This window comes from Aythya ferina, assembly GCF_964211825.1.
Source record: "Aythya ferina genome assembly, contig: HAP1_SCAFFOLD_86, whole genome shotgun sequence".
Lineage (NCBI taxonomy): Eukaryota > Metazoa > Chordata > Aves > Anseriformes > Anatidae > Aythya > Aythya ferina.
The window spans coordinates 162,406-187,500 of record NW_028181429.1 but is presented as its reverse complement, the minus strand read 5'-3'; the positions used below and the strand labels follow the sequence as shown (position 1 = coordinate 187,500).

Sequence of the window (25,095 nt, the reverse complement as noted above, 5' to 3'; positions counted from 1 at the left end):
AGGGCTTGCAGCAGCTGCAGGCTGCGTCACAGCTTTGCATCAGGTCAAGACGCATTTTCCTAGAACCATACATTTCCTCCTGAAGGGGCTGAAGAGCATGGAATGGTCTTCAAAATGCACAGAGCAGACCCCAGCAAATGTAGAGCTGCTGCTAGCAAGTAGGTAACTTTATTGTTCCTGTTGTTAATTTTGTTTCACAACAACAGATGCAAATATGTATCTTGAATGAGGGCAAAGGTGACCTTGGATCTGAAGCACACAGGCGTTCGCTAGTGTCCCCCCATCCGGAGTGAATCCAGAATGACTCGGAAGGAAAAATAAAGTCCAAACCAGTGCGTTGTGATGAAGAGAGTTTAATAGGGTAGAAAAGGAATAAAAACCAACAAAATAATAAATAATGATACTTACAGTTTATAAGATATTAATATATAAAAATATTTAATACTATTAAATACTTATAATTTTATAATAATAAAACAATGCCATACTGTACAACACAGTCAATAAAGTGGATTTAATTAAATAAATAAGAAAACCAATAAATTAAATGAAAATTTAAAAATTTAAATTTAATACAAATAAAACCCATTTTTCCCATTCCAATGAATTGCTATCCCCATCATCACTTCCCATCCCACTGATCATTTGCTATCCCAAAGACCTCCCAGTTCTTATCCCCTCGGCATGCCAGTGCAAGAAGAAGTGCTCTGCAGGCAGAGGCCTTGCTGAGTGACCACCTAAGGAGAGGAATTTAATCCAGAAGGCAGGAAAGAAGAGCAATGCCCCGAAAGAAGAAGCAAGTCTTGTCTCTCAGCCCTTTGGTGTCCCAAGCAGCAGTTGCCATGGCCAAGCTTTCCCAGCCCAGCTGCTGCCAGCATCTCCCCAGCTTGCCATTGCCACCTTCCTGGGTGAGGCGCGCGCGCATTTGCCATTGGCGCTGTTGCCATCCCTGTGAGTGGCAAGCCCATCCCCTAGCTCCAGCACGAGAGAGGGGAGAGGGCAAGCGAGAGGGGCAAGGGCTGAGGAGCGTGGCTGAAGCTGGAGCACGTGCTTCACGCGGCTGGCAGGCCCAGCGCTCTGGGCGCCGGCTCTATGGCAGCGTCCCCTGTTCATGCTGTGCTGCCTGGTGGTGCTGGCACCTCCCTTTCCTTGCCGCCAGCTGGGGGCCGGGGGGCAGCGGTCACGGGTAGCTGGAGCCTGGCACTGTCGGCGGGGCGCTGGGCATGCTGCTGGGGCTGCTGGAGGTGGGCTGCGGCTGCACACAGGCCAGCTGGCACGCTGGCCCCAGCGCCTTGGCCCTGGCCCCCAGCGGCTGCAAAGTCTCGCTGGGGGTCTTTGTCCCCGGCTGCTGGCGCTGCAGCGTCCTGGCCCCGCTGGCCTGGGGACAGAGCCTGTCCTGGGGCCGCACGGCACGGGGCTCCCCACTCGGAGTCTCCGGCAGCAGCCGCGCTCTGCGGGGAGGTGGCGCCGCTGCTCCTTGCCCCCCTGCAGCCCCCGGGCTTCGCGCTCTCTTGCTGGGTGCCGTGGTGCTGTTGATCGCCAGCTGCTGCCCGCTGCTGCCTGCTTCCCTGCTGCTGCCAGCCACCGTGCTGCTGCCACCCGTCTTCCCCTGGCACGGTCTCTTGCGGCCTTGGCCAGCCTGGCCCAGCAGCGTCTTCCTCTCCTTGCCGGGGGGGTTCTCTGTCGTCGGCCTCCTGTGCTGGCAGCTCTGCGCTGTCCCGGGGGTGCTGCTGGGCGCAGGGCGCTTGGCCCCCCGCTTGGTGCCGGTGGACGCAGGGGCAGGCGGGGGGCTCTTGAGGGGACCCAGGGGGCGTTTGGGCAGGGGTCTCCTATGGTCAGTGCGGCCCTTGGGGTTGGGGCGTTTCTTGGGGGAACTCGGGGGGGATTTGGGATGGGGTCTACTAAGGGCACTGGGGACCTTGGGGTTGGGGCGTTTCTTGGGAGAACTCGGGGGGGATTTGGGCTGGGGTCTACTAAGGGCACTGGGGACCTTGGGGTTGGGGCGGGTCTTGAGGGAACGCTGGGGGGGTTGGGGCTGGGGTCTACTAAGGGCACTGAGGAGCTGGGTGTCAGGGAGGCTCCTGGGGGGACTCAGGGGTGGACTGGGTAGGGGGCTCCTAAGCGCACTGGGCAGGGGACTGGCTGCAGGGCTGAGCGGGGGGCTCACTGCTGGCACGACGGGGGACTGCAGCGACAGCCCACCCTCAAGCTTCTCGGGGCGCAGCCCAGGGGTTGAGGGGACCTCACCGAGGGCTCCTGTGGCTTCCAGTCCCTGCGTGCTCGGCTTCTCGATGTCCTCGCAGAGGTCGGGCAGCTGCGAGAGGAAGCGGCTGAGGGCAGGACTGCTGGGCAAATCGGGGAAGGCGTCCTGGGGCTCCACGGCATCGAGCCAGCTGAGCAGCTCCTCCATGCCGGGGATGGGGATGTCCAGGTCGGCCAGGAGCTCGTCCTGCATGTGCTGCAGCTGCTGGCTGTCCCCTGCCAGCTCTGGAAAGGCCTCGGCAAAGGCATCAGGGCCCAGCTCGGGCAGCTGCGGGGGCTCCTCAGGCACCTGCGGGGCTGTCGCCGCTGAGGACGAAGCAAGAAAATCCCCCAAGACGGGCGATGTCAGCTTTCCCATGGCCCCTGGGTGTGGGGCGCCCAGCGGCCGGCTGTGCCAGCCCCAAACTCACCGTCAGGCGTCGCCGTCTGGGTGCTGGCGGTCCTTGGAGCCTGGGCAGGCTTGGGGGCAGTGGGGCCGGGCAGCGGGGGCCCCTGGTCCTCGCTGAGCCCCACGGCGTGCAAGCAGGGCTCCGGCAGCTGCCCCCGGCTGCTGCTCAGGGTGCGGGGCGTGGGGAGCGCCTGCCCCCGCAGCGGAGGCCCCGGGACGAGGGGTGGCGGGGGGTTGCGCTGGGCGGGGGCCTGCAACAGGCAGGTGCCTGCGGGGTGCAGGAGCTCCCCATGGAGCACGGCCCTGGGCCCCAGCCCCAGCGCATGGTGGGGTACCAGTGTCCCCGTCACCATGGGCTGTCCCCACTGATGGACGGGGGCACAGGGAGGAGCGGTGTGGGGGAGCTGCCCCCCGGCGGGGAGCTGCCCAAGCTGCAGGTGGTGCCCCTGGGCTGGGAGGTGCCCCCCAGGTGGCAGCTGCACCCCGGCGGGGAGCTGCAGCACCTGCCCCTGGACCCCCGGCACCACGTGCCAGACGGTGGCCTGGGGCAGCGCGGAGGGGAGGGTGGGTACCTGCGGGGGCTGCAAGGGCAGCGTCGTCGCTCCGGGGAGGGAGGGCAGCAGCCAGGCAGCCACCGTTGGCGGCACGGCTGGGACGACGAAGGGGGAGTTTTGCGTCTGCGCAAGCCGCGGAAGCCGTCTGGGGAAACCCTCTGTGGGAAAAAGGGCGCTGGGCTGAGCTCTGGGGCGCTGGGCTCGCCAGCAGGGCCGCAGCCCCGGGAGGAGCGGGAGCCGGCTGCTGGACCTGCCATGGTGGCTGGAGAGTGGGGCGGTTGCTTGGGGAACCCGGGCAACGGGGGTTCCGTCCCAACGGCTCACCAGCCCCTCGCCGACATCTTGGGGAGGACTGCAGGCTTTGGACCCAAGCAGGCTGCCCAGCGCAAGACTTGGCCATGTTCATTAGAACATTACTAGCCTCTAAGCCTCATGGCATCACCTTCCATCTTGACTGCTAAACCTCCTTGCTCCCTACTATCTTCTTTGCCAAGATACAGCTGTCCGTCCACATTTACTTTTCCTACTTGGCTGGACTGAATTTAAGAAGGGAGCTTGCAACTCTTCCTCTTGTTTGCCACTTCATCATCAAACCAAATGAAAACCATTTTCCTTTAACCTCTTTATTTCAGGCCTTCTTTCCTAGTGGCCATTCAAAACTGGGAAAAAAATAGTCTACCAAGTGGGTTTTTTTTTTGATTTGATAATAAATCTGCAGACTGTTAAGTCATCAAGCACTTCAAGACTGTTTGAAATAATCTCGAGATTAATATAAAAGGAATTCCTCACACACGCTGTGGCCGCTTACCTTTAGTATAGTCGTTGGATGCGATGGAGCAGTATTTCTTGCTTTCGCCTGCACTGGAAGTCTTCCCTTCCTTGTAAGGTTGTTTACTGCTCTCACTTCTGCATTACTGACATGAAGAGCCATCTGGAGGATGGGATTCTTCCTTCTTCTCCCGCGTTATCTTCTGGAAACGAGGATCTAAGTGTTCCAAGGAGCCTTTCGCTTTCCTGGTGTTTCTCCTTTTTCTTCTTTTTCTTACGCTTGCGATTGGCATTGTCAAAGCAGAGCGCACAGAAACACAAATCATGAAGTCTGAAAGAAACATGCAAGTTAAAAAGGGAAAAAAAGATGTGGCACTTGTTGCCTATATGAAACCTGATTTATTTTACCACAGGTGATGATTTGCAGCATGTCAGCTATTTTGTGGTGCTTTGTGCACACGCAACTTACTTTAGATGCAGCAAACTTAAGCCGTCAGATTGAAGGACCATAGGTCCTGGTTTGTACACAGATCATTAACAACGGCTAGCTCTGGAATACGTGCAAGCAGAAAAAATCTTTTAACCTAATCTGGAATGGTGTACGGATGTGATTCGAACTATGTGGTCCAAAGCTAGTGCTCTGACACAATTCAGCAAGAGCTTTCCTGTCTTCACTGATCAACCTAACAACATGATCCCCAGCCAGCTGGTGCTATCTAAAGAACTTAGAAACTACCAGAAAAAAAAAAAAAAAAAAAAAAAAAAAAAGGAAGACATGAGAAGCACCCAGAAAAGAATTAGGATAAAAAATGCGGAGTATGCCGGAATCCTTGCTTACTTGGAATCCTTCTCTCCATGTTTATCCTTAGACTTCTTTTTCTTCCAGAACTTGTGATATTTTTGCATTTTTTTCACCACCTACAAGCTCCTTTTCTATCTTTCTGTCTTTCTATTTCACTTTCACTACCTTCTGCACGGGTATATTTTCTTTTTCTGTTTCCTTCTGTTTCATTTTTCTGGCGACAGTTCTCCAAATGAGCTGACACAGGTGGAAGCGCATGTCTTTCACGAGAATGTCTTCCGGAATGTTGCTGAGGTACCGAGCAACGATGCAAGTCTGCTCGGGGTGTGCTAAAGCGACGTACATCTTCCTCTCTCAAGAGGGAACCGTGAGGCCATCTGCTTTTGTAATGATAATGCTTATGTGACCTGCTGTAGTAAGTTGCAGTCGATCTGTCAAAGGCTGAATCGCCGTGAGAGAACTTTCTCTTTCTACTGTCTCCTGTCGCATGAGGTGAATAGTAATCCTTGTAATAGCCACATCTTTCCCATCTCCGTGCTTCGTCTCGATAGTATCTTTCTCTGCTCCAACTTCTTTCCCCTTTGGATCGGTAGTACCTATTGCTACCTTGTTCTGATCTTCCTCCGCTGCCAGATCTGTACTTTGAATATTTGACTGCTCTTCTGCCATTCTCAGGGCTGTTTCTTTCACGAGGGAAAGATCTGTACCTGCTTCCCTCCCAGTACTCCTGCTTGTGACTCTTTTGCTCAACAAATTCCACGCTCTGAGAACACCTCCTCTTGCTGGAAGGACCTGCTTTTTGACTCTCCTTCTCTTCACTAGGAGCATGTTCCCTCTTGCTTCGGTAATGCTCTTTCTCAGTGGTTTTAGTCTTGTCCTTTGTATCTTGGCGTCTATCTGCAATAGCTAAGGAAGAAAGATTGTTAGAGCTACATTCAGTGTCAGACTTGAGAGAGGAAGTTTGCCGCAATTTCTCACCAGGCTCACAAGACTCTTTGCCGGACAAAACATTTTCTTTTGAAATGAGGTCATGTTCTTTTGATCTTCTTGCTTTCTCCTTGTCTCCACGGTCATCACATTGGTACTGGGCGAGGTATTCATCATTCCCAGGAGATTTCGGAGGTTCCGCAACACTGCATAAAATAAAAACCCATTTCTCACTTCTGCTGAAGGATGTGAATATTAAGAGTAAAACCTTCCAAAGGCAAACAAACAAACAAAAACCTCCGGACTACAGGAACGCTCGCAAAGATATGCCATTTAGAAACCTCTCCTGTGATTAGGACACCTTCTTCAGCTCCCAGAGAAAGTGCTTTTTCCCCTCTTGCTTCTGAAGCCATTGCACTAAAAAAGCAAACGCATCTGTCTCCTTCCACCTGCTGCTCTGAGAAAAAAGGCATAGGGGCGAGCGGGGAACAGCCAGTGTTTCTCCAGACAGTGGAGAAAAATGGAAAAACATTCTATAAAGGAACACAAGTTCTCCTTGAGGCACCAACCTGCATCAGAGTGATATGCTCAGTGCTGATCATTAGTTCTGTTCGTGACACTGGACACACAGTATGGAATTGAACTAATTTAAATCCTTCCATTAAATACTATTAGTAGACAGATAAAACTGTAACGAACTTCCATAAAGTCTTGTCTTAATCAGACTGTGCTCATTTTACCTCATTTCCTCTGACAAGCTGTTCAGCTGGCTGGCTCTGAAGGACTCCGTGATGACTTCTCGATTGACTGAAGGCATAGCTCCAGGCATCTGCAATTAAAACGCACAAGTCAGCAGACAAAAAAATACTATTTGTAGTAGTACTGAGGACTAGTCTTGTCAGAATGTCTCCATTAAATGGTAAGCAAGACCGCTGTGAGTTGTATGCATTATCTACACTTCAAAGATAACCCCAACTCACCCCCCAAAATCTACTTTAGGAAACTTAGGAATTTCTATCTCAGCTGAGCTTAAGTTGACAAGTTCTAATGTAAGCTCAGGTCTGCAAATTCTAAGGGGATAATACCACAAAGTCTTACGATCACATGTGTGCTGTGTTTTCTCAGTATTTCACCTGAATTAGGAACACAATAAACCCTCCCGAATACATCGTAGGTGAGAAATTCTCGATGGAGCAAATCTATGTTTCAAGCGATCCATTTGTTTTAGAAAAGAACATCTCAGAAGGTTTAACAGGTTCAACTCGGCAAGTGGAATCATCAAGTTTCAGTCCGTTTTCTTTAGATTCAGTAACTAACCTAATAGCACCATTTAGTGAATCTGTTTTTGGCAGCTCATGCTGGGATCTTCCTTTGTCAGCATTCTGACAGGAAGAATTGGAATGCTGCAATGTACGGACTACCTTTCCAACCAAAATTCCATTAGAGGACATTGCATTGCAATTCCTTTGAAATAAGCCCTTTGACTCCTCCTCAGATTTTCCTGAAGATTCTGCACCATAAGGGACTGTGTTATCAGAGCTGAGTTTAGGATTTTCATTCACTGTTGGCTCCACAAAAATTTCATCAGAAACTTTTTTGTTTGTTTGCATTTGCTTCATTTGCATTACCAAATTTGTAATTGTGGATGAAGGAACAGCCTGGTAGAGATCTTCATCCTCCACAGCACTGCTAAGACAGTCAGGCTGTGACACAGTCTGACGAGCAGGCAATTTATTGTGAATACTGATGGTGATCTTCTGTTTTCTTGACATATCAGTAATTGAAGGCCTGGTAATTGCCTGGTTTTGAACACAGGCCATTGGTGGTGCTGAAGATGGCCTTTTTAGGGTGACACCAGTGGTCTTTGTGTCCTCTTTTATGGATCCATTTCCATTTAAACGGCTTGAATTCTGTATTTAAAAAGAAGAAATTGCAAGATGGATTAACGCAAACACTGCATGTAACATTTTGAAACACAAAACTCTCCTACTGAGTGTTTCTACAAATGGTCTTAACACCTAAAAAGAAAAACACACTGCCCTTTAAGGATAAATGCAAGTCCAATAAGCGTATTCAATTCCTGCTTTTGGTTTACTGCACATTGGTATCAAATTAACATCATCTTTGAAACCCAGCCAAGCAACTTAACATTACCTGCTGCTATTCCCAAATATATTTATTTTCCCCTTTAAACATACCCTGAAAAGACTGAAGTAATCGTTCTGGTGCTCAGGAATAAGACATTTAGTTTTCCCTGTCTTAGCTAAAGTGACGAGGATAGGAAAAACAAGTCCTCTTTTAAATGATTTGAGGATTAGTACACTCTGCTTAAATTGTCAAAGAGCGTAGCTCTCTGTGCTTTAGAAAGCTGTCTTGGAGCTATAAAGTAATGGAGTCGCATGGCTGCACAATTTAGCAGTAACCACTGTTTGCATGACTCTGGCTGTAGCATGAGGGCTGTGAAGAAAGCTGCAGCGTGGGAAGGAAAACAAAACTAAGATGCCGAAAACCAAACAAAAAACCCCACACCAAACCCCAAACCCACTAGCAGTTTGGTGCCGTTATCTGCCCTCCCGCTTCCCTGAATTACCTTAATCATATGAGGAAGAAGTCGTGGTCCCAGAAATCCAGCCTGCTTACTATTAGCCCCCTGCTGACCAGGAGCGAATGAACAGGGATAAGATGGTGCTGGCAAGTAAAACGCACGTTCTCCAAGTGTCAAATCATAGCGCCTTCAGAAAAGAGCAGTGATCGTAGTTTAGTTTTTCTTTCAGCCTACTCTTGGATTAAATCCCATCCTATCATTTTAGAGGAACAGCTCATACGATATGGAAGCCTTCTCTACAGAAGGCTTCGCCAAGACTACAGACTGAAAAGTAGAGAACAGTCTTCCTACTAAGACTATCACTTGCAGAGCAATAATTCATTCTTACACCACAGATGGCCTTCATTTCTCTCCTTCTCTAAATTAGACAGCTACAGATAACACATAGATAGCAATTTACATGAGTGCTGCAGTTTAAGGCCAAGCAACAAAAGATAATAAACGACACAGAGAATTTCAGGTTAGACAGAACTGAATTAGACAAATAATAATCTTCTCCTGGGATAGCAAGAAAAACACTTGCAAAACAGAAAAATATCAATAACAGGAAAGTAAATCTCTTCTGAACACAATTTAAGATTTGTTATTACCTGATATAAAAAAGTATGTAAGCTTGCTGACCAAGAACTCTTTTAATGTCAGTATGCACTACTTTAGCATCATTCATCTGATACCAAAGTCCATTACCAGCCTGCAAATAAAGACAACGATTTCTTTAGGTGAATTGCACGTTTTCCAATTGAAATCACGGGTAGGAACAAAATACACACATGTCAAATAAAAATATAATGAAATCTTTTTCCCTAGAAACAGTAGCTGCTAGTCATGCTTTAATTGGTTTGCCAGCACAACCTTTACCCTGTTAGAAATGCTGTTGACTTCTACCTTTACATAGCATATATAGTGTCCTGAGTGACAGCTGACACCGTGATGTACCAGCACCGCGTATAAGGCATAGAGCAGTGGTTCTCCCATTGACTGCGACATGTAGGCTCTCAGGTCCAAATACTCCGGATATTTCACCTCCTAAAGAGACATCAAGAAGATAGAAAAATTATCCCAGAGTACTTCGTGGACTAGCCAGAGAAAAACACTTCCAAAAAACACAGACTAGAATTGATTTCTAGAATATATTTCTCGAATATATTTCTTGATTCACTACAAATAAGTCTTCCCATAAACAACGGTTAAGACTAGAAGTTGCAGAGAACTGTTTCCTGATGAATCAGCCTTCTCAGAGGAAAGCATATGCTTCTTGTCAAGCGGGAACTTTATTGATATTAAGAGAAAGAATAAGCCATAGTCGTTAGTCTACAATTATTGTCTGAAAATATTAACAACTTTCAGCTTTGGGGGATGTCCCATTACACAATGATATAGTTGCATTACAGTGGTAAACATACCTTGTTGATCTTTCCACCTGTGAAATCTGCAAATCTTTTCAGTGATATTGTAAGAACCTTGGAAGAACGGTGTATGGTAAATCTCTTGGACGCAGGAACCATCTTTTTACACCTTAAAAACAAGCAGAGATAAGTGTTTGAAGGCATCTTCTTTTTTTCGCCCCCAAAACAAACTCCTTTTAATGTCTCACGCATGCCTATGCTATTTGAATGATATTTACTTGCATAATAGGTTGGTCTTTTTTCTTTTCATAAACCCATGCACTGCGTGTCAGGTTTGTTAATACACAGAAGAAGGTCAATTTTCCCAACAACTCAGAGCATAGCGGGAACAGGAATCTCTCACAAAAGGGTATGACCAGGTTGGATGGCAAGGTACCATTTCTTGGTCTACAAAAGTGGCTATTTGAACTCCAATCCTGGATACATTCTTTCAGCTTTCAAGGGAAATACAAATACTGAAAGCGGAACGAGAGAGCCTTGGTCCCCAGGGCTAGAAATTGCAAATAATCTCCAACATAGGTCGACTATCAACATCAAAAATACAACAGAAGCACATGGTCATTCTACAGGAGGGAGACATTTAACAGTAGGAAGTCTTCATGTACTGAGCTTGTCTGGAAAGACACTGAACCCATCTGCCATCCTTTGAAACAAAATAGTTCAGTTTGACACATTGCCCGCTCCAAGGTAGGACCTACGGTGTAAGCAGTGAAAATTAGCCACTAGCCCAGAGAACAACGGAAACTGGGCAGTTTACATCAAGAAAAGTACTGTCGAGAGCTAATAAATAGAAAGAACAAAAGTAGCTCTTTTTGAATTCTGATGGCAAAATACAAGCCAGAGAATTGCAAACCCATAGGGAATGCCTATGAACAAGACTTCCCCCCTCCAAGGAAACAAAAATCCAAGTCTTTTATAAACTTCCACAAAACTTGTAAGTAGATCCAAAGTTTAGAGGTAGTCCAACAGAGTCATGCAACATAGAAAACTGACATCTAGGATTAAGACCTAATTCGTCAAAATCTTACTCGCTACATTTATAGCAATTCTCTCCATCCAGCTCTTCAGGTTTCACAAAGAGTTCCAGAGCTCTGCTAACAGACGAAACCGCCTAGAGCAGCGAGAAAGAAGAGCGCAAAGTCACCGTAATTCAGAATTCCAGAGACATACTAGTAGTTTATAAGAGAATCTTACTAACATACTCAAGCGATCTACTAGGAGCACTGTGAAGAAGGAGGCAGAAAGAGCATGCTCAGCATTGACCTCACCTGGAAGGCATTTGACTTTGGAACAAATACTTTTCCAGTAGCCTAGACAGCATCTACAGTGTGCTTTGTCATCAATACTGGGGACAAATTCATCAATCTAACAATTAGATGTATATTGAGGTAGAACAACAAAGAAGTAGGACAGCATTATAATTTTTGCAGAAAGAGAATTCTTTCCCCTTAAACCCAATGCAAATGTGGAGACTATTTACATGGGTTCCACGGAAGGACAAAGTCCAATCCACTTCCTTAGCACCACCAAGCTCTTACGTTTTAACATTATATGTGGTTTGGTTTTTTAAGTTAAACAAGTTTAATTTAGAAAGTTATGCATGTACTTAAACATCATGAATTATATTTAGAAAACATCTTACCTTTATATCCAAAGTGATATCAAGAAATGCCTCATACGTATCCGAAACTGCTTTGCAATTCAAGCACTTCACTGGAAACAAAATATAAATGCTTAACATTATGTGAAGGAGACTAACTGTCCAAATTCAAGTTGTTGACAGATACTACTTTAGACAAACTACAGACTGCTTTACTACCGACAAAAGGCACAGATCAGTTCTAAGGACAGGAATATTTTTTCAAGTACCTCTTGATCTTAGAAATCCTCCAAATATTTGATGAATGATGGTGGTAGCTTGAGAAGATCTGTCCAATCTGGAAATAAATTATAATCAGACCTCAGAAGATTTAAGGCACAGAGTTAACTCTTCAAAGAGTTTGATGAAAACCAAGGATGATGTAGACTTTCGTTGCTGATAGTAAATAAGGCACTAAAAAGTGCTAGAGATCATTTTTGAGAGTAAATAAAGGACTAGAAGGTGCTAGAGAATGTATGAAAGTGAACTTGTTTATGCTTACTCGGTGCTTCCGTTCAAGCACGCTTCCTGCATAGCATCAACAGTATAGCGCAAGAACTCGTGTGCGTCTTCTTGACTGCCAAAACGGAAATGTTGTCCTATTCCTAAATAAGAAGATGATAGTATTGACCTCATTTAAAAATGAAATCATTCTTGTATTTCTAAAATCTCTCTTCATTGGAGTGTTAAAACCACTTAGACACATCAAATAATTATTTGAAGATTACAAGCTATCGAAAAGAAACACATCTGAAGCCACTTACGACTGAGATTACTGATAACATGCGTAGGCTCGATGGCATCAACAGTGCAACGCAGGGCCTGGTTAATGTGAGTCTCCATCGTGCACATCATGCAAAAATCTTGTTCACGACCTGAAGAGTGAAAGAACAAAGCATCCCAGTCCAGCGAAATATCCATACCTACAAACATCTAAGTACAATTTAAACTATAGATACAATATCCACTCTCCTTGCTACATTCTATTCTCCCAAGATGCCAATGTCCCAACAGTCTTGTAACATTTCATTTCACACAACTTGACAGAAGAAAAATATCCACTAAGCCTGTATTCAAATGCATTTTGTGATGAGAAATCTAAAAGACTACTGCAAAGTCGCAGTTGTAAAGGCTGACAGGAATGTGAACTCCACAGGCTGCAAAATGTATTACTCTCTAAAATTACTACCAAATGCATTACTGTCCAATGCACTTCATTATTCCCATGAAGCAATAAATGATCCTTTAATAAACAAACAAACAAACAAACAAACAAATAACTAACTAAATAAAACATGGTGCATTAATTGCACTCCATATGCTATTCGGAGCCCACTGCTAATACAGTGCTCAAAGCCAGCTGCTACAGGTAAAATCAGGCAAATAAGCTTATCTCACAGAATCACTGCTGTTCTTTCACCTTCAGAGCTATCCAACAGATTCAAAATACTGTTAGAAAGTACTCACATGACTGGCTGTGCTCAAGAGAAAGCATGTAATTGGCAAGTGGGGGTGTGTAGGTCAAACACTGTAGAGTAGCATTAAGAAAACATGTGTTGCCAAGATTGTACAGGCCAACTCCAACACTTTGTGTTTCTCGCCAATCCATACAAATCTTCTCAGGTGGAAAAAGAATGCTCTGTGGCGGAGCAATTCCATCATTAACGACTGCAAGAAAGTTAAATTTAAAAAGAGATCTTGTTTGTTTGTTTCGAAGAAAGGTATTTAAAAAAATACTATTCTGCAGGAGCACCTAGAGGAGCTAGCTACAATCCAAACCAGAAAAACTTATTGCAGACAGCTTTAATACCACCAAATTCAAATTGGCTGGTCAACACAATGTTTTGGGGGAAAAAAAAAAAACAAAAAAAAAACAACTTTAGTCAACCATTTTAATTTTTCTAAGGCAAGGCTAACTGCCATTCTGTTTGTAGCACCTAATGCCAAGTTCCTCTCCATCTATAATCTTTAACCTGATTAACTCAACTACTGTTTTTTTCCTTATTATAACTTAAACCACAAACTTAGACTTGAAATTATACGGTAAAAACGTAAAAACTAGGAACTAGGAATGACGGTACCCCTACAGATACCAGATCTTTTCCTGAGCAATGTTATCCTTCAAAAAACCTGTGAAAAATGGAAGCTGTGAATAGCAACAATCAAACACTTTTCTCTGCAAAACAGAAAAGACATGGAGGAATCTCTGCATTACAAAAAGCTCCCCATATTTCTCTGTTGACTGTAAATATATCAAAATTAATTTCTGTAACATCAGTCACTTCAGTTGCCTTAGGGGATTCGCTTTTCAAGTCTTTGTTCACAGTAGTCCCCTTCTCTAGCAGTGCAACAAGTAAGAACTGCATTTTCTACTTTTGCTTTGAAGACAATGGAGGCAGGATAGAACGCACACTTACTTAGATCTCTTGGGGCAAAAGCCTTAGATTTTTCAGATGATCTACAGTAAATAGCACCTCCACGTCCTTGGGCCACAGAGACTTGGCTTGAATCTTCTGCAGGCACTATCCGGCCCCAGTTGGCGGTGCGTGACATCAGTATTTTAGGACTTGGTTTCTTGGATTTGCCAGACCGCCTTGAAGAGGGCTTTTTAGGCTTTGAAGATTTGGGCTTCTTAGCTACGGTCATTGTTCACATCTGCGACAGAGACAGAAGTTCTGGTTGACGTAAGACTATCAAGAAGCACTCCAAGAAGAAAAGAGTAACAGAAGTCCTGTCACTTAATCTCAAAGAAACAGCCTTAAGAACTAAATCGCTGGTATGAATGATTTAAAAAGAATCCCCAAACTAAACACACAAAGTGAAAATTTCCATCTAAACTCTATCAGTATTACTTTTCGCTTCTGCAGAACTAGTGGCTGATGCCATTTCTTTCCCTTCCGTAGGATTTTAATCCATTACAACTCTGGAGTCTTTTTAATATAAAAATGTAGAAGACGTTCTCTGAGGGGAATCAGTTATTTATTGATTTCCGGAGTTGCGCAATTATCTGTTAATTAGTACCTATGATCTAATAGATAATTGTTGCAATTATCTATTGCTGGCATTAGTAACGGAACACTATTACTTCACTGCCTGCGTTTTTCTGTTTCGTCTGCACAAAGGTACCCAGAACTCACTGCTACTTTTCTTCTGTCTTTCCAGGGCTCGCCCTCTACCTCACTGTCTACTGCACCAGTCATGAGGGGTTTGTTGTGATTCTAGAATGAGCCTAGCTTTTAAATACACCTTTTCTGGGCGTCACTTGGTGACGGCAAGTTAATTTGTGAGGGCTCCTCAGTCTACATCATGCGGTCGCTTTTTCCAGGTGAAAAAGCGGAGCTGTAAGTGGCAGTACACTAAAGCCCTGGCATGCTGAGATCCAAGAGGAGAGATGTTTGGCCCTCCTTTTCACTCCTGGGAACCATATACCTCAAAACCCACAGAGGATGGGCTATATCTCAGAGAAATCTTGGGAAAGGAGAGCATGAAGAGCATGTTTGCAAATTTATTTCTCCCTGGGCTTCTTCTGCTTCTCCAAGACGAGTTTGAATATAACTTTGGCAGCAGTACTTCTGGTGTTTTACTCCTACCACATTTAAAACTCCTACGAAAAACTGAAAAGTTAGACTAAAAAGCAGCTCTTTCCGTTCTCCTTTCTAAAGTTTCACGCTTTCCTCATGCAAAACAACAGGGGAATGTAAGCTAGAAACGGAAATGCTGAATGTAAAACAAAACAAAACAAACCTCAGCCCTCCAGGACAAAAGCCAATAACTGCTACAAAGTCCTTTTTAAAATGCTGATTAGGTTTCAAGGTGATACCGCTTTAAATAAGCGTAGTTGTGTGTCCATAGGCAGAAGCTGAATAATGACAGGATGAACTTCTATACTTCATGTTTTGTTACTGTCTTACTGTAGCACACAGGGACTTGTTACCTTTAGGGAAACCACTAACCTCATGGAGGGTTTAAAACATAAGCTAGTTTGTTATACCAAAATGACGGAGAGAACAAAGCATAAAGTGCTTTCAGATTTCTAGCACGCCTTGATTGCTGTCCATTAAACTTCAGACACGTTAAACAAAACACAGTAAATAAGAAAACTCCTAGTCCCACAGCTGGCAAATTGTGTGCAGAGGTTGTAATTAGAACTTTTTTGCCTTGACGTTTTACATTTAAAATTGATTTTAAATCCATTCTATACACACTTTCCATTCCTGAAAAAACAATACGCAAACCTGACAAATGCATTTACATGAGAAATGAAGTCGTCCTTGTCCGATTGGAAGACTAAGGTGACAGCTCCTGGGCTCAGGGATAAGCTCCGATCTTCACCAGTGACAGCTCCTTTTGTAGGATTGAAAGGGAAAATGTTTCAGCAACACTTTGGAAACATACTTAAGGGACAAGAAACAAAATCAAGACTGCAGTGAGAAGGAGAACAGAAAAACAATACTGGGGAAAATGAAAAGGGAAGGGAAGGGAAGGGAAGGGAAGGGAAGGGAAGGGAAGGGAAGGGAAGGGAAGGGAAGGGAAGGGAAGGGAAGGGAAGGGAAGGGAAGGGAAGGGAAGGGAAGGGAAGGGAAGGGAAGGGAAGGGAAGAAGAAAAAAAAGAAAAAAAGAAAAAAAGAAAAAAAGAAAAAAAGAAAAAAGAAAAAAAGAAAAAAGAAAAAAAATAAAAAAAGAAAAAAAAGAAAAAACGAAAAAAAGAAAAAAAGGGAAGGGAAGGGAAGGGAAGCAAAGCGAAGCGAAGACCTTGATCTTTATACTGACCAATGAGATAAGCCTTACACATTTTTAAGTTTATTTTTGACAACTGATTGAGGTGTTACCAGGTATTAAGTACGATTCAAGAGCAAATATTAACACTAGAAAGAAGAAATCCGATCCACCACCACTGTTTCAAAATACATCCATTTCTCATTTGGAGATGATGTCTCTCTGGCAAGATAGTAGAAAAACTGTAAATACCGATAGAGCTTCCTCTCCCGATGTTCCATATACATACCGATGCTGTTCCTACACCTACGCTCTGAGCATAAATTTATGTTGACATGAGTGACAAGAGAGGGTGTTACTCCTCTCTTTGTTTGCCTTGAGAGACACACCTCTTGTCCATTGAAAAGTAAATTCAAGATTCCAGATCAGTTAAGACAGTTGCTATCCCCCCATTCAGAGTTCTGCAGCAGCACTCTTCAGATGTGTTTAGCAGTCTCTTTAGAAAATGTTATCACTTAGGACCTGCTTCTCAGTAGGTCCACGTTTGGCCTCCGCTTAGCAGAGAGTCAATCCCAGCTTAAGCTTTCGTACAAGAGCCCCTTCACGAAACGGAGTTGAACCCTGACATAACTGAGTTGAACCTTTAACCTTGAAGCTTCCTTAAAGAAGAAAGCAGCACCCAGGCCAGGAAATAGAAATTAATCGTCACTTTACCCTGAAACGCAGTGGGCTATTCTGTGCTGGCAGGATTGCTGCCGGGCTGGCCGACGAGGCGGCGGGCAGCTCCCCGGGGCCACAGGGCCTGGCACAGGGAGCCGCCGGGGGTCTCCAAGGTCCGGGAACAGCGGCAACAGCGGCAACAGCAGGGACAGAGGGGACAGCAGCGACAGCAGCAGCCACCTCAGCCGGGGCCGTCTCCACAACCGCCACAACGGCCTCGGAACGCCGCCGAACTCGGAGCTCCAGCGTGACGCCTTTTGAACCTGGCCGCGCTGCTCATGGCTAAAACCAGAGCGTTTCCTCCGGCGTGTGTTTACTGTCGGTGCCGGATCGGCCCTCACCCCGAGCTCTCCCTGCCGGGAGGGCTTTGGGGTTGGGGTTTCCCTCCCGCCGCCCCGCGCGCAAGGGGTCCGCGCTGGGGAGCAGCATCTCACCCACGGCGAGAGACCGAGGGCACGACATGAAAAAGCCCCGACACGAAAAAGCCACGGCATGCGGCCGAGGCGGCGGGGAGACGGCCCTGAGGGAGCTGCCACTTCGCCCCGCCGTCCTCCCCTCCCGGGCCGCCCCGCCGAGCCCCGTGCGCCTCAGGTGCTGCGCTGAGGGGGTGGCTGGCTACTGAGACAGCTGCCCAGGGCACTGCTCATGGCACCGAGCCTGACGGAGGTCAACAAGTGTTGAACAATGCTCTCAGACATCGCGTCTCACTTTGGGGTGGTCCTGTGTGGAGCCACGAGTTGGACTTGGTGATTATTGGGAGTCCTTTCCACCTTGGGATGTTCTCTGATTCTAGGTCAGCAATCCAGTAGCTGATGAGAAGTGTGGAGTCATTCAAAGGGAAGGGAGGGCACAACACTTCTCTTTTGCAGAAGCGGCTATTTGGTAACCAAACCGATGATTCCTTTGCTTCTAGAGCAACTAACAGCAGGGATCCGCTTTACAATAGAGGGAAAAGAGTCGTTGGCATGTCATGTGAAGTAAGCTTCAAATCCCAGAGGATGATTTTGTTGGAACTTTATTCAGCTGAAAACACGGAAGCCTTGCTTCTGCTTGTGTTAGTTACAGCTCCAGTTTACTTTGGTTGGGAGGGAAGGCATTCCAGGCTAATGTGCTGTACCTGTTCCTTCAGCTCATTGTCCATAAACGGAGGAGCAAATGAAATCAGTTTAATCTCCATTAAATGCAGCAGACAAAGCAGAGTAGAGGGCGATCTAGCACTTAATTTTTCCTGTAAGCAGGAAACCCAGAACTCAACAACACTTTTCAAATCTTGTCCTGCAGTAAATGACCAGCTGAGTGAAGCTTGCATTTAGAGGATGTGCTCCTACAGTAGACGGAAATAGCTTTTCCTCTTCACAAGTGCAACTGAGTGGTGGACTGGCAGCTACGTGGTTAACTAGTTGTGCCAAAGGGGTTGTGTTGAATGCACAGAAAAATATGCAGGTCCCAACAGTAAAGGGTTGTCTGTAGGCATGACACTGAGTACAGATGTTGTCTGCAGGTTCGTGCAGAGTGCACCGCGCCAATAAGCACCCAGAGTCGCAATGCACACGAAGGTCTTTTAATTATATAATTACTTATAGAACTCTGCAGAGTCAGGTACTTGGCCATCTTTCGCAAAGCAAGCACACCTCTGACTCGAATCACCGTCATTTATACACAGGAAACTTGTGAAAACTCTCTCTTTGGCTCCTTTGGATTGGTTATTACAGCTCACCTAACTTATCTCCATTGAGCTTGTGCATTACAGAGGAATACCGGGGGGGAGGGGGAACAGGAGAGGGGGGACACACACCGAATCCCACATTAGCATAGATTAGCATTTTGACAGGTGTGATTTTTAATGTGCTAATGACCCTTAATGAGAAAAAGGTTACTAGAGGTCAGTCTGGAGCTGGTGTTCTCCTTCCTGTTTTTTCCCTTTTAGCCCTTCTCTTCCTTGCTTCTGCTAGCTCAAGGCTACCTGTCTCTCTCCTTCTTTATTTTCTCAGCTAAAAGACTGCACAAGCTACAGGCCTCCCTATTTGCTTCAACATTTCCTTGGTTTTGTTTTTGTTTTTTTTTTTTTTCCCAGCTTTGGGACGACACAGGTGTGGTTTGATATTTGCCAGTATAGCTAAAACTCACGCCAGTCTGCTCACGCACAATAAGTAGTAAGATTTAAGGACTGGTTTCATCAGCTTCTTCCATACTAACATCCTTCTTATGTTTTAGATATGCTGTAGTTAAATCAACACTAAGTTACTACTTGTGGAGTAATCGCCTTAAGCGACTAGGCATCATAAGCACACCTCCATCCCAAAAGCTACCCGCCTCCAAGGTGCAACCACCCCTCACTGAGCACGCCCTTGGAATTTCTCAGAGCCTGTACCTTTAAATGCAAGTGAGATCATTTCTACCAAGCACAACCAAGATATGCATGACTAGAGTCACTCAAGCTCCACCTTAAAGATAGAAAATAATATCAATTGCTTTAAGAGAAAGGGGATGTTAGGGAAGATACTATCAGGAAGGATTCCTTCTGACATCACTCGACAGGCTGAGCCTCTCACTCCCCCACCCCCACTCCATTGGGACGCCGTGGGGTAAGATCTGAACGCTTGCTTATACCAGGCGTCTCTATGGAATCTTAGAAATCTCTAGAGTTTTGATGCTTTTTAATGTCTTAATACCTAGGCTGTGTGCCTGTGCATTTCATGCATGCTAGCTTGCTTTTGCAGACAGTGAATTTATCACTGACAATCCAAAGTACCTGTGTACCTGTCGCCGTAAGAAATTGCACTTAACTGCATTCTTCCTAGCTGTGAGAGTTCTCCTTGAATGCGACTAGAGCGAGGCCATACTGCGTTGTTGGTGAATCCGTGACCGTGATAGTTCAGCACCCTGAATCCGACAGGACCCGTGACGGTCAATCGGCTACACCCCTTAACACGACACTACTAGACGAAGAGGATGACAGGGCTTGCATGCACTGCATTAGGCTTTGCATGTGAAAACACCCCCAAATAATTTCACGCGCATTTAACGTTTTTAAAGGGAAAAAAACAGGAAGGTGTAGTCTCTCTGTAAGCTACAGCCCTACATAGTTAAGGCATCAGCATTCATTCCTTTGCTTGATAGCAAAGTATGAACATACAGAAGAGTTAAGTATTTTCTTTGCATTCTTAAAGGCGATTTTTCAGACTTGGGCTTCAGTTGTTGGAGTCGAAGAGATCAGTAGACATCCTTACTTTTATGTTAAGACCAAAATCTTTATCTAAGACTGTGTTATCTAACGCAACTAAACTCCCACCCCCACATGGTTTTTTTGTAACTTCGCAATGATCTTGCTGCAGTCCTACTCCGATGGTCTTTCAGTAACATGCAAACTGCCGTGGCAGATTCTGTTACAGTGCTTTTCTATTGACAGTGTGCATAACACTCAAGGTAAAGCCCCTCATTTCGCAGTGGGGACATAAAGTGTTTCTTTGGACCCTGCTGCTTCTGTTAGTACTCATTTTTTCACAAACTTGTTGAACCTGAGCCGTGCCTACTGAGCCAACGAATGCTTTGATGACACAGTATTTTGTCAAAGCAGTTTTGCTTCTTGGAGCTACAGAAGCAGCTCTGGCGATGTGATAGGGAATTGTGCTGCATTGGCAAAACCAGACTTAGCTACAGACTTACAACACTTGCTAACTCGATCTATTTCAAATCTCATTTTAACTTTAAAGGACAATCAGTTTTGTGGCTCCTGTCTTACTAATTTGCCTTGTTTTGCATGGAAGGGCAGCCTGTGAATGTTTTGCTTTATTGCATGCTTCAAAGAAAAAGGCTGAGGAAGAGACTGGAGGAACCTTTTCTATTCTATGGACTTTCCCCCGAGAGTGTGGAATTGCAGGCTACTTGGATGAATGTTCGAATATGAGTAAGGGAGCAGACCTCAGCCAAAGGAGGTGGAATCCTTGCTTAATAGTATCAGTGTGGGGACATCTTTGCTTAACGGGAGCCATTTAAACTCTTCAGGGATCTGGGGGGTCGTGGTAGACAGCAAGTTGAGAGGGATCTGGGGGTCGTGGTAGACAGCAAGTTGAATATGAGCCAGCAGTGTGCCCTGGCAGCCAGGAGGGCCAACCGTGTCCTGGGGTGCATCAAGCACGGCATCGCTAGTAGGTCAAGGGAGGTGATTGTCCCGCTCTACTCTGCGCTGGTGCGGCCTCACCTCGAGTACTGTGTGCAGTTCTGGGCACCACAGTATAAAAAGGACATGAAACTGTTGGAGAGTGTCCAGAGGAGGGCTACGAAGATGGTGAAAGGCCTGAAGGGGAAGACGTACGAAGAACGGCTGAGGTCACTGGGCCTGTTCAGCCTGGAGAAGAGGAGGCTGAGGGGAGACCTCATCACAGTCTACAACTTCCTTGTAAGGGGGTGTCGAGAGGCAGGAGACCTTTTCTCCATTAACGCCAGTGACAGGACCCACGGGAACGGGATTAAGCTGAGGCAGGGGAAATTTAGGCTTGACATCAGGAGGGGGTTCTTCACAGAGAGGGTGGTTGCACACTGGAACAGGCTCCCCAGGGAAGTGGTCACTGCACCGAGCCTGTCTGAATTTAAGAAGAGATTGGACTGTGCACTTAGTCACATGGTCTGAACTTTTGGGTAGACCTGTGCGGTGTCAAGAGTTGGACTTGATGATCCTTAAGGGTCCCTTCCAACTCAGGATATTCTATGATTCTATGATTCATAGAAACAAAATAAGCTGGACATCTTATGTTTGGAAAGCAGTATGGTTACACAGCTGCTAACATAATGACTTGAGTCTTCTGCTCTGCAACTTCAGGTTTTGTTTTCAAGCAGTGCATACATCAGTTTAAGCTTTGGACAAGGAGATTTGCAATGCAAATAGTGATAAACCAGAATCAGCGGCGCTGACGAGTGTAATGGTGAAATGCAGCAAATCAAGTATTCCTGGAGAAATGTGAGATAACAAAACTAGCAAGCCATGAAGCACTTTTGTTGTTGTTGTTGTTGGTGGTTGTTTTTTAAATCAATTCTTATATGCTGAAATAGCACCTTCAAGAAAATCTGTTTATCTAGCCAGGTAACGGTGTCTCCCTGTAAACAGGAAGGAAATGCCAGGAGCAGCCTTTGCTGTCAAAATAAAGAGCAAGTCGAGGCCAACATCATGCCATAGTGCAAAGGCTTGCTAAGAAAGATCATTCTAAGAGGTCTGCAAGAAAAGATGACTTACTTTGTCATAAGTTTGTCAAATAGAATGGACGAGTTAGTAGTCGAGTACCGACTGTGTCCGACTCTACAGCTGCGGCGCAGCTCCAAGTCCCTGTTTTCTCCGTGGACTCGTCTCACAGTTTTTGCACCAGCTCTACTCCTCAATGTTCTGGTGACTGAAACGCAGAAACAAAGTCTTTTGAAACAGTGAAGATGGGATTCTCCTTATTTCACCGTTGCTCTTGTAAAATGGAAACAGACAAACAAAAAAGGCACCCTGAAGTGGATTGAGTTTTCTTTACATTTCAGGTCAGAAGTTGTTGTCACAACCACTGCATTCCACTTCTTTATCGCTCTGCACGTTTAAACTGTCTACTTAAAACTGGGACCTGTAGGGAAATTTTTAAAGAGACTGAAAGCTAGCCAGACAAAAACAAACGTGCAACTTTTGTTCCATGCAGGAGGGAAATCTACTCCAGTTATTTCTGTCTTGGAAAAGTGAGAACAATCAACACCTTTCTCTAAGGTGTTTTCACTCCATTCATGTCAAACTGTATCTAGCAGTGCTCAAAACAAACACTATGACATTGTGCATCATCATATGCCAGCTCATTGGCAATAATGGCCTGGAAAGAGGATGAGGAACCCACAGTGGATGAAGCGGCTAAACAACTCCGGCAGTACGAAGAAAGTCTCTCTTCTTCCTTACAGGCCTGCGTCTCAGCTGTGGAGAAACTTTCTGAAAAGGTTCACCAACTTGAAGAGAATCTATCATCCTCCCCACCCGAACCAACCAGTGTCCACCGACCAAAAGAGAACACTTGGGAGAAACTTTCTGAAAAGGTTCACCAACTTGAAGAGAGATTATTCTCCTCCGCACCTGTACAAAGCAGTGTCTCAGCTATCAGGGGTAGTCGTTCATCCACACAAGGAAGACGATATGGTGGGTACTCACCCCGTGCCACCCTGTGGTTTTACTTACGAGACCATGGAGAGGACATGAGAAAATGGGATGGAAAATCTACTGCGACCCTACGGGTACGTGAGTTGCAAAAGAAAACAATCAAGAAAAAGGGATTCTCTGAAAAGTTAGCTGCTCCAACTTCCAGCAGACAGTCCTTCAAACACAGAAATGAAGAAGATTCTGACCAGGATTAGGGGGGGCCTGCCTCCAGCCAGGGGGAGGAAAGGGACAATCGAGTTTATTGGACTGTGTGGATTCGATGGCCTGGCACGTCAGACGCACAGAAGTAGAAGGCTTTAGTAGACACCGGTGCACAATGTACTATAATGCCATCGAGATATAAAGGACCAGAGCCCATCTATATTTGTGGAGTGACAGGGGGATCTCAGCAGTTGACTGTATTGGAGGCTGAAGTGAGTCTGACTGGGAATGAGTGGGAAAAGCACCGCATTGTGACTGGCCCGGATGCTCCATGTATCCTTGGCATAGACTATCTTAGAAGAGGATATTGCAAGGACCCAAAAGGGTTCCGGTGGGCTTTTGGTATAGCTGCCCTAGAGACAGAAGGCATTAAACAATTCTCTACCTTGCCTGGTCTCTCAGAGGACCCCTCTGTTGTGGGGTTGCTGAGGGTCGAAGAACAGCAAGTGCCAATCACTACCACAACTGTGCACCGGCGGCAATATCGCACTAACCGAGACTCCCTGATTCCCATCCATAAGCTAATTCGTCAATTGGAGAGCCAAGGAGTGATCAGCAAGACTCATTCACCTTTCAGTAGTCCCATATTGCCAGTGCGAAAAGTCTAATGGCGAGTGGAGACTAACAGTGGACTATCGTGGCCTGAACGAAGTGACGCCACCACTGAGTGCTGCAGTGCCGGACATGCTGGAACTTCAGTACGAACTTGAATCGAAGGCAGCCAAGTGGTACACCACAATTGATATTGCTAATGCATTTTTCTCCATCCCTCTAGCAGCAGAGTGCAGGCCACAATTTGCTTTCACTTGGAGGGGAGTCCAATATACTTGGAATCGGCTGCCCCAGGGGTGGAAACACAGCCCTACCATTTGCCATGGGCTGATCCAGTCTGCACTAGAGCAGGGGGAAGCTCCTGAACACCTGCAGTACATCGATGACATTATTGTGTGGGGTGACACAGCAGAGGAAGTTTTTGAGAAAGGTAGGTTGCTATGTTTTGGCTTAGAATGTGTGAAAGGAATGTGGGAAAAAGGATCCTGGGCCAGGAACTGGCAGGGCTCATTGAGAGGGCTTTAAACTAGGTAGGAAGGGGGATGGGGCTGAAGCTAGGATTGTTGGGGCTGTGCCAGGGGGAACAATGGCAAGGCCGGAGGATAAGGCAATGGCCCAGCTGAAGTGCATCTACACCAATGCACGCAGCATGGGTAACAAACAGGAGGAGCTGGAAGCCATCGTGCGGCAGGCAGGCTACGACTTGGTTGCCATCACGGAGACGTGGTGGGACCAGTCTCATGACTGGAGTGCTGCAATGCCTGGCTATAAGCTCTATAGAAGGGACAGGCAGCATAGAAGGGGTGGTGGTGTGGCTCTCTATATTAGAGAGTCTTTCGAGGTTGTAGAACTCGAGGTTGGGAATGACAAGGTCGAGTCCCTTTGGGTTAGGATCGGCAGGGACAACAAGGCTAGTGTCCTGGTCGGGGTCTGCTATAGACCGCCGAACCAGGATGAGGAGACGGATGAGGAATTCTACAGGCAGCTGACAGAGGTTGCAAAATCATCAGCTCTTGTACTCGTGGGGGACTTCAACTTCCCTGACATATCCTGGAAGCACAACACAGCCCTGAGAAAGCAGTCTAGGAGGTTTCTGGAGAGCGTGGAAGATAGCTTCCTGACACAGCTGGTTAGTGAGCCTACCAGGGGAGGTGCCCCGCTAGACCTTCTCTTCACAAACAGAGAAGGACTGGTGGAGGATGTGATCGTCGGGAGCTGTCTTGGGCAGAGTGACCACGCAATGGTGGAGTTCTCTATTCTTGGCGAGGCCAGGAAGGGGACCAGTAAAACCGCTGTATTGGACTTTCGGAGGGCTGACTTTGAACTGCTCAGGACACTGGTTGGTGGAGTCCCTTGGGAGGCGGTTCTGAAGGGCAGAGGGGT

At 46.2% G+C, this 25,095-nt stretch overlaps 2 protein-coding genes across 2 annotated transcripts; both read right to left on the bottom strand.

Annotated features, from left to right (window-relative positions):
- Nucleotides 1-4,806: 4,806 nt before the first annotated feature.
- On the bottom strand, nucleotides 4,807-5,684 carry LOC311428484 (uncharacterized protein; the record flags this gene model as incomplete). The annotated part of the gene is given in 3 exon segments (XM_084539915.1): nucleotides 4,807-4,881; nucleotides 4,883-4,921; nucleotides 4,923-5,684. Coding segments are annotated over 3 exon segments (876 nt in total), but the record flags the coding sequence as incomplete, so codon positions are not given.
- Nucleotides 5,685-6,900: 1,216 nt separating this feature from the next.
- Nucleotides 6,901-22,164, bottom strand: LOC311428483 (ubiquitin carboxyl-terminal hydrolase 42-like; the record flags this gene model as incomplete). Its single annotated transcript, XM_084539914.1, has 14 exons — nucleotides 22,018-22,164; nucleotides 15,604-15,695; nucleotides 13,769-14,006; nucleotides 12,819-13,019; nucleotides 12,116-12,226; nucleotides 11,854-11,956; nucleotides 11,582-11,649; nucleotides 11,355-11,425; nucleotides 10,741-10,823; nucleotides 9,710-9,821; nucleotides 9,192-9,332; nucleotides 8,897-8,997; nucleotides 8,292-8,433; nucleotides 6,901-7,611 (listed from the first exon to the last, which is right to left on the bottom strand). Exons 3-14 carry the CDS (start codon nucleotides 13,995-13,997, stop codon nucleotides 6,901-6,903), a joined length of 2,073 nt encoding a protein of 690 aa, XP_084396040.1. The 5' UTR covers nucleotides 13,998-14,006; nucleotides 15,604-15,695; nucleotides 22,018-22,164.
- Between the last annotated feature and the right edge of the window lie 2,931 nt (nucleotides 22,165-25,095).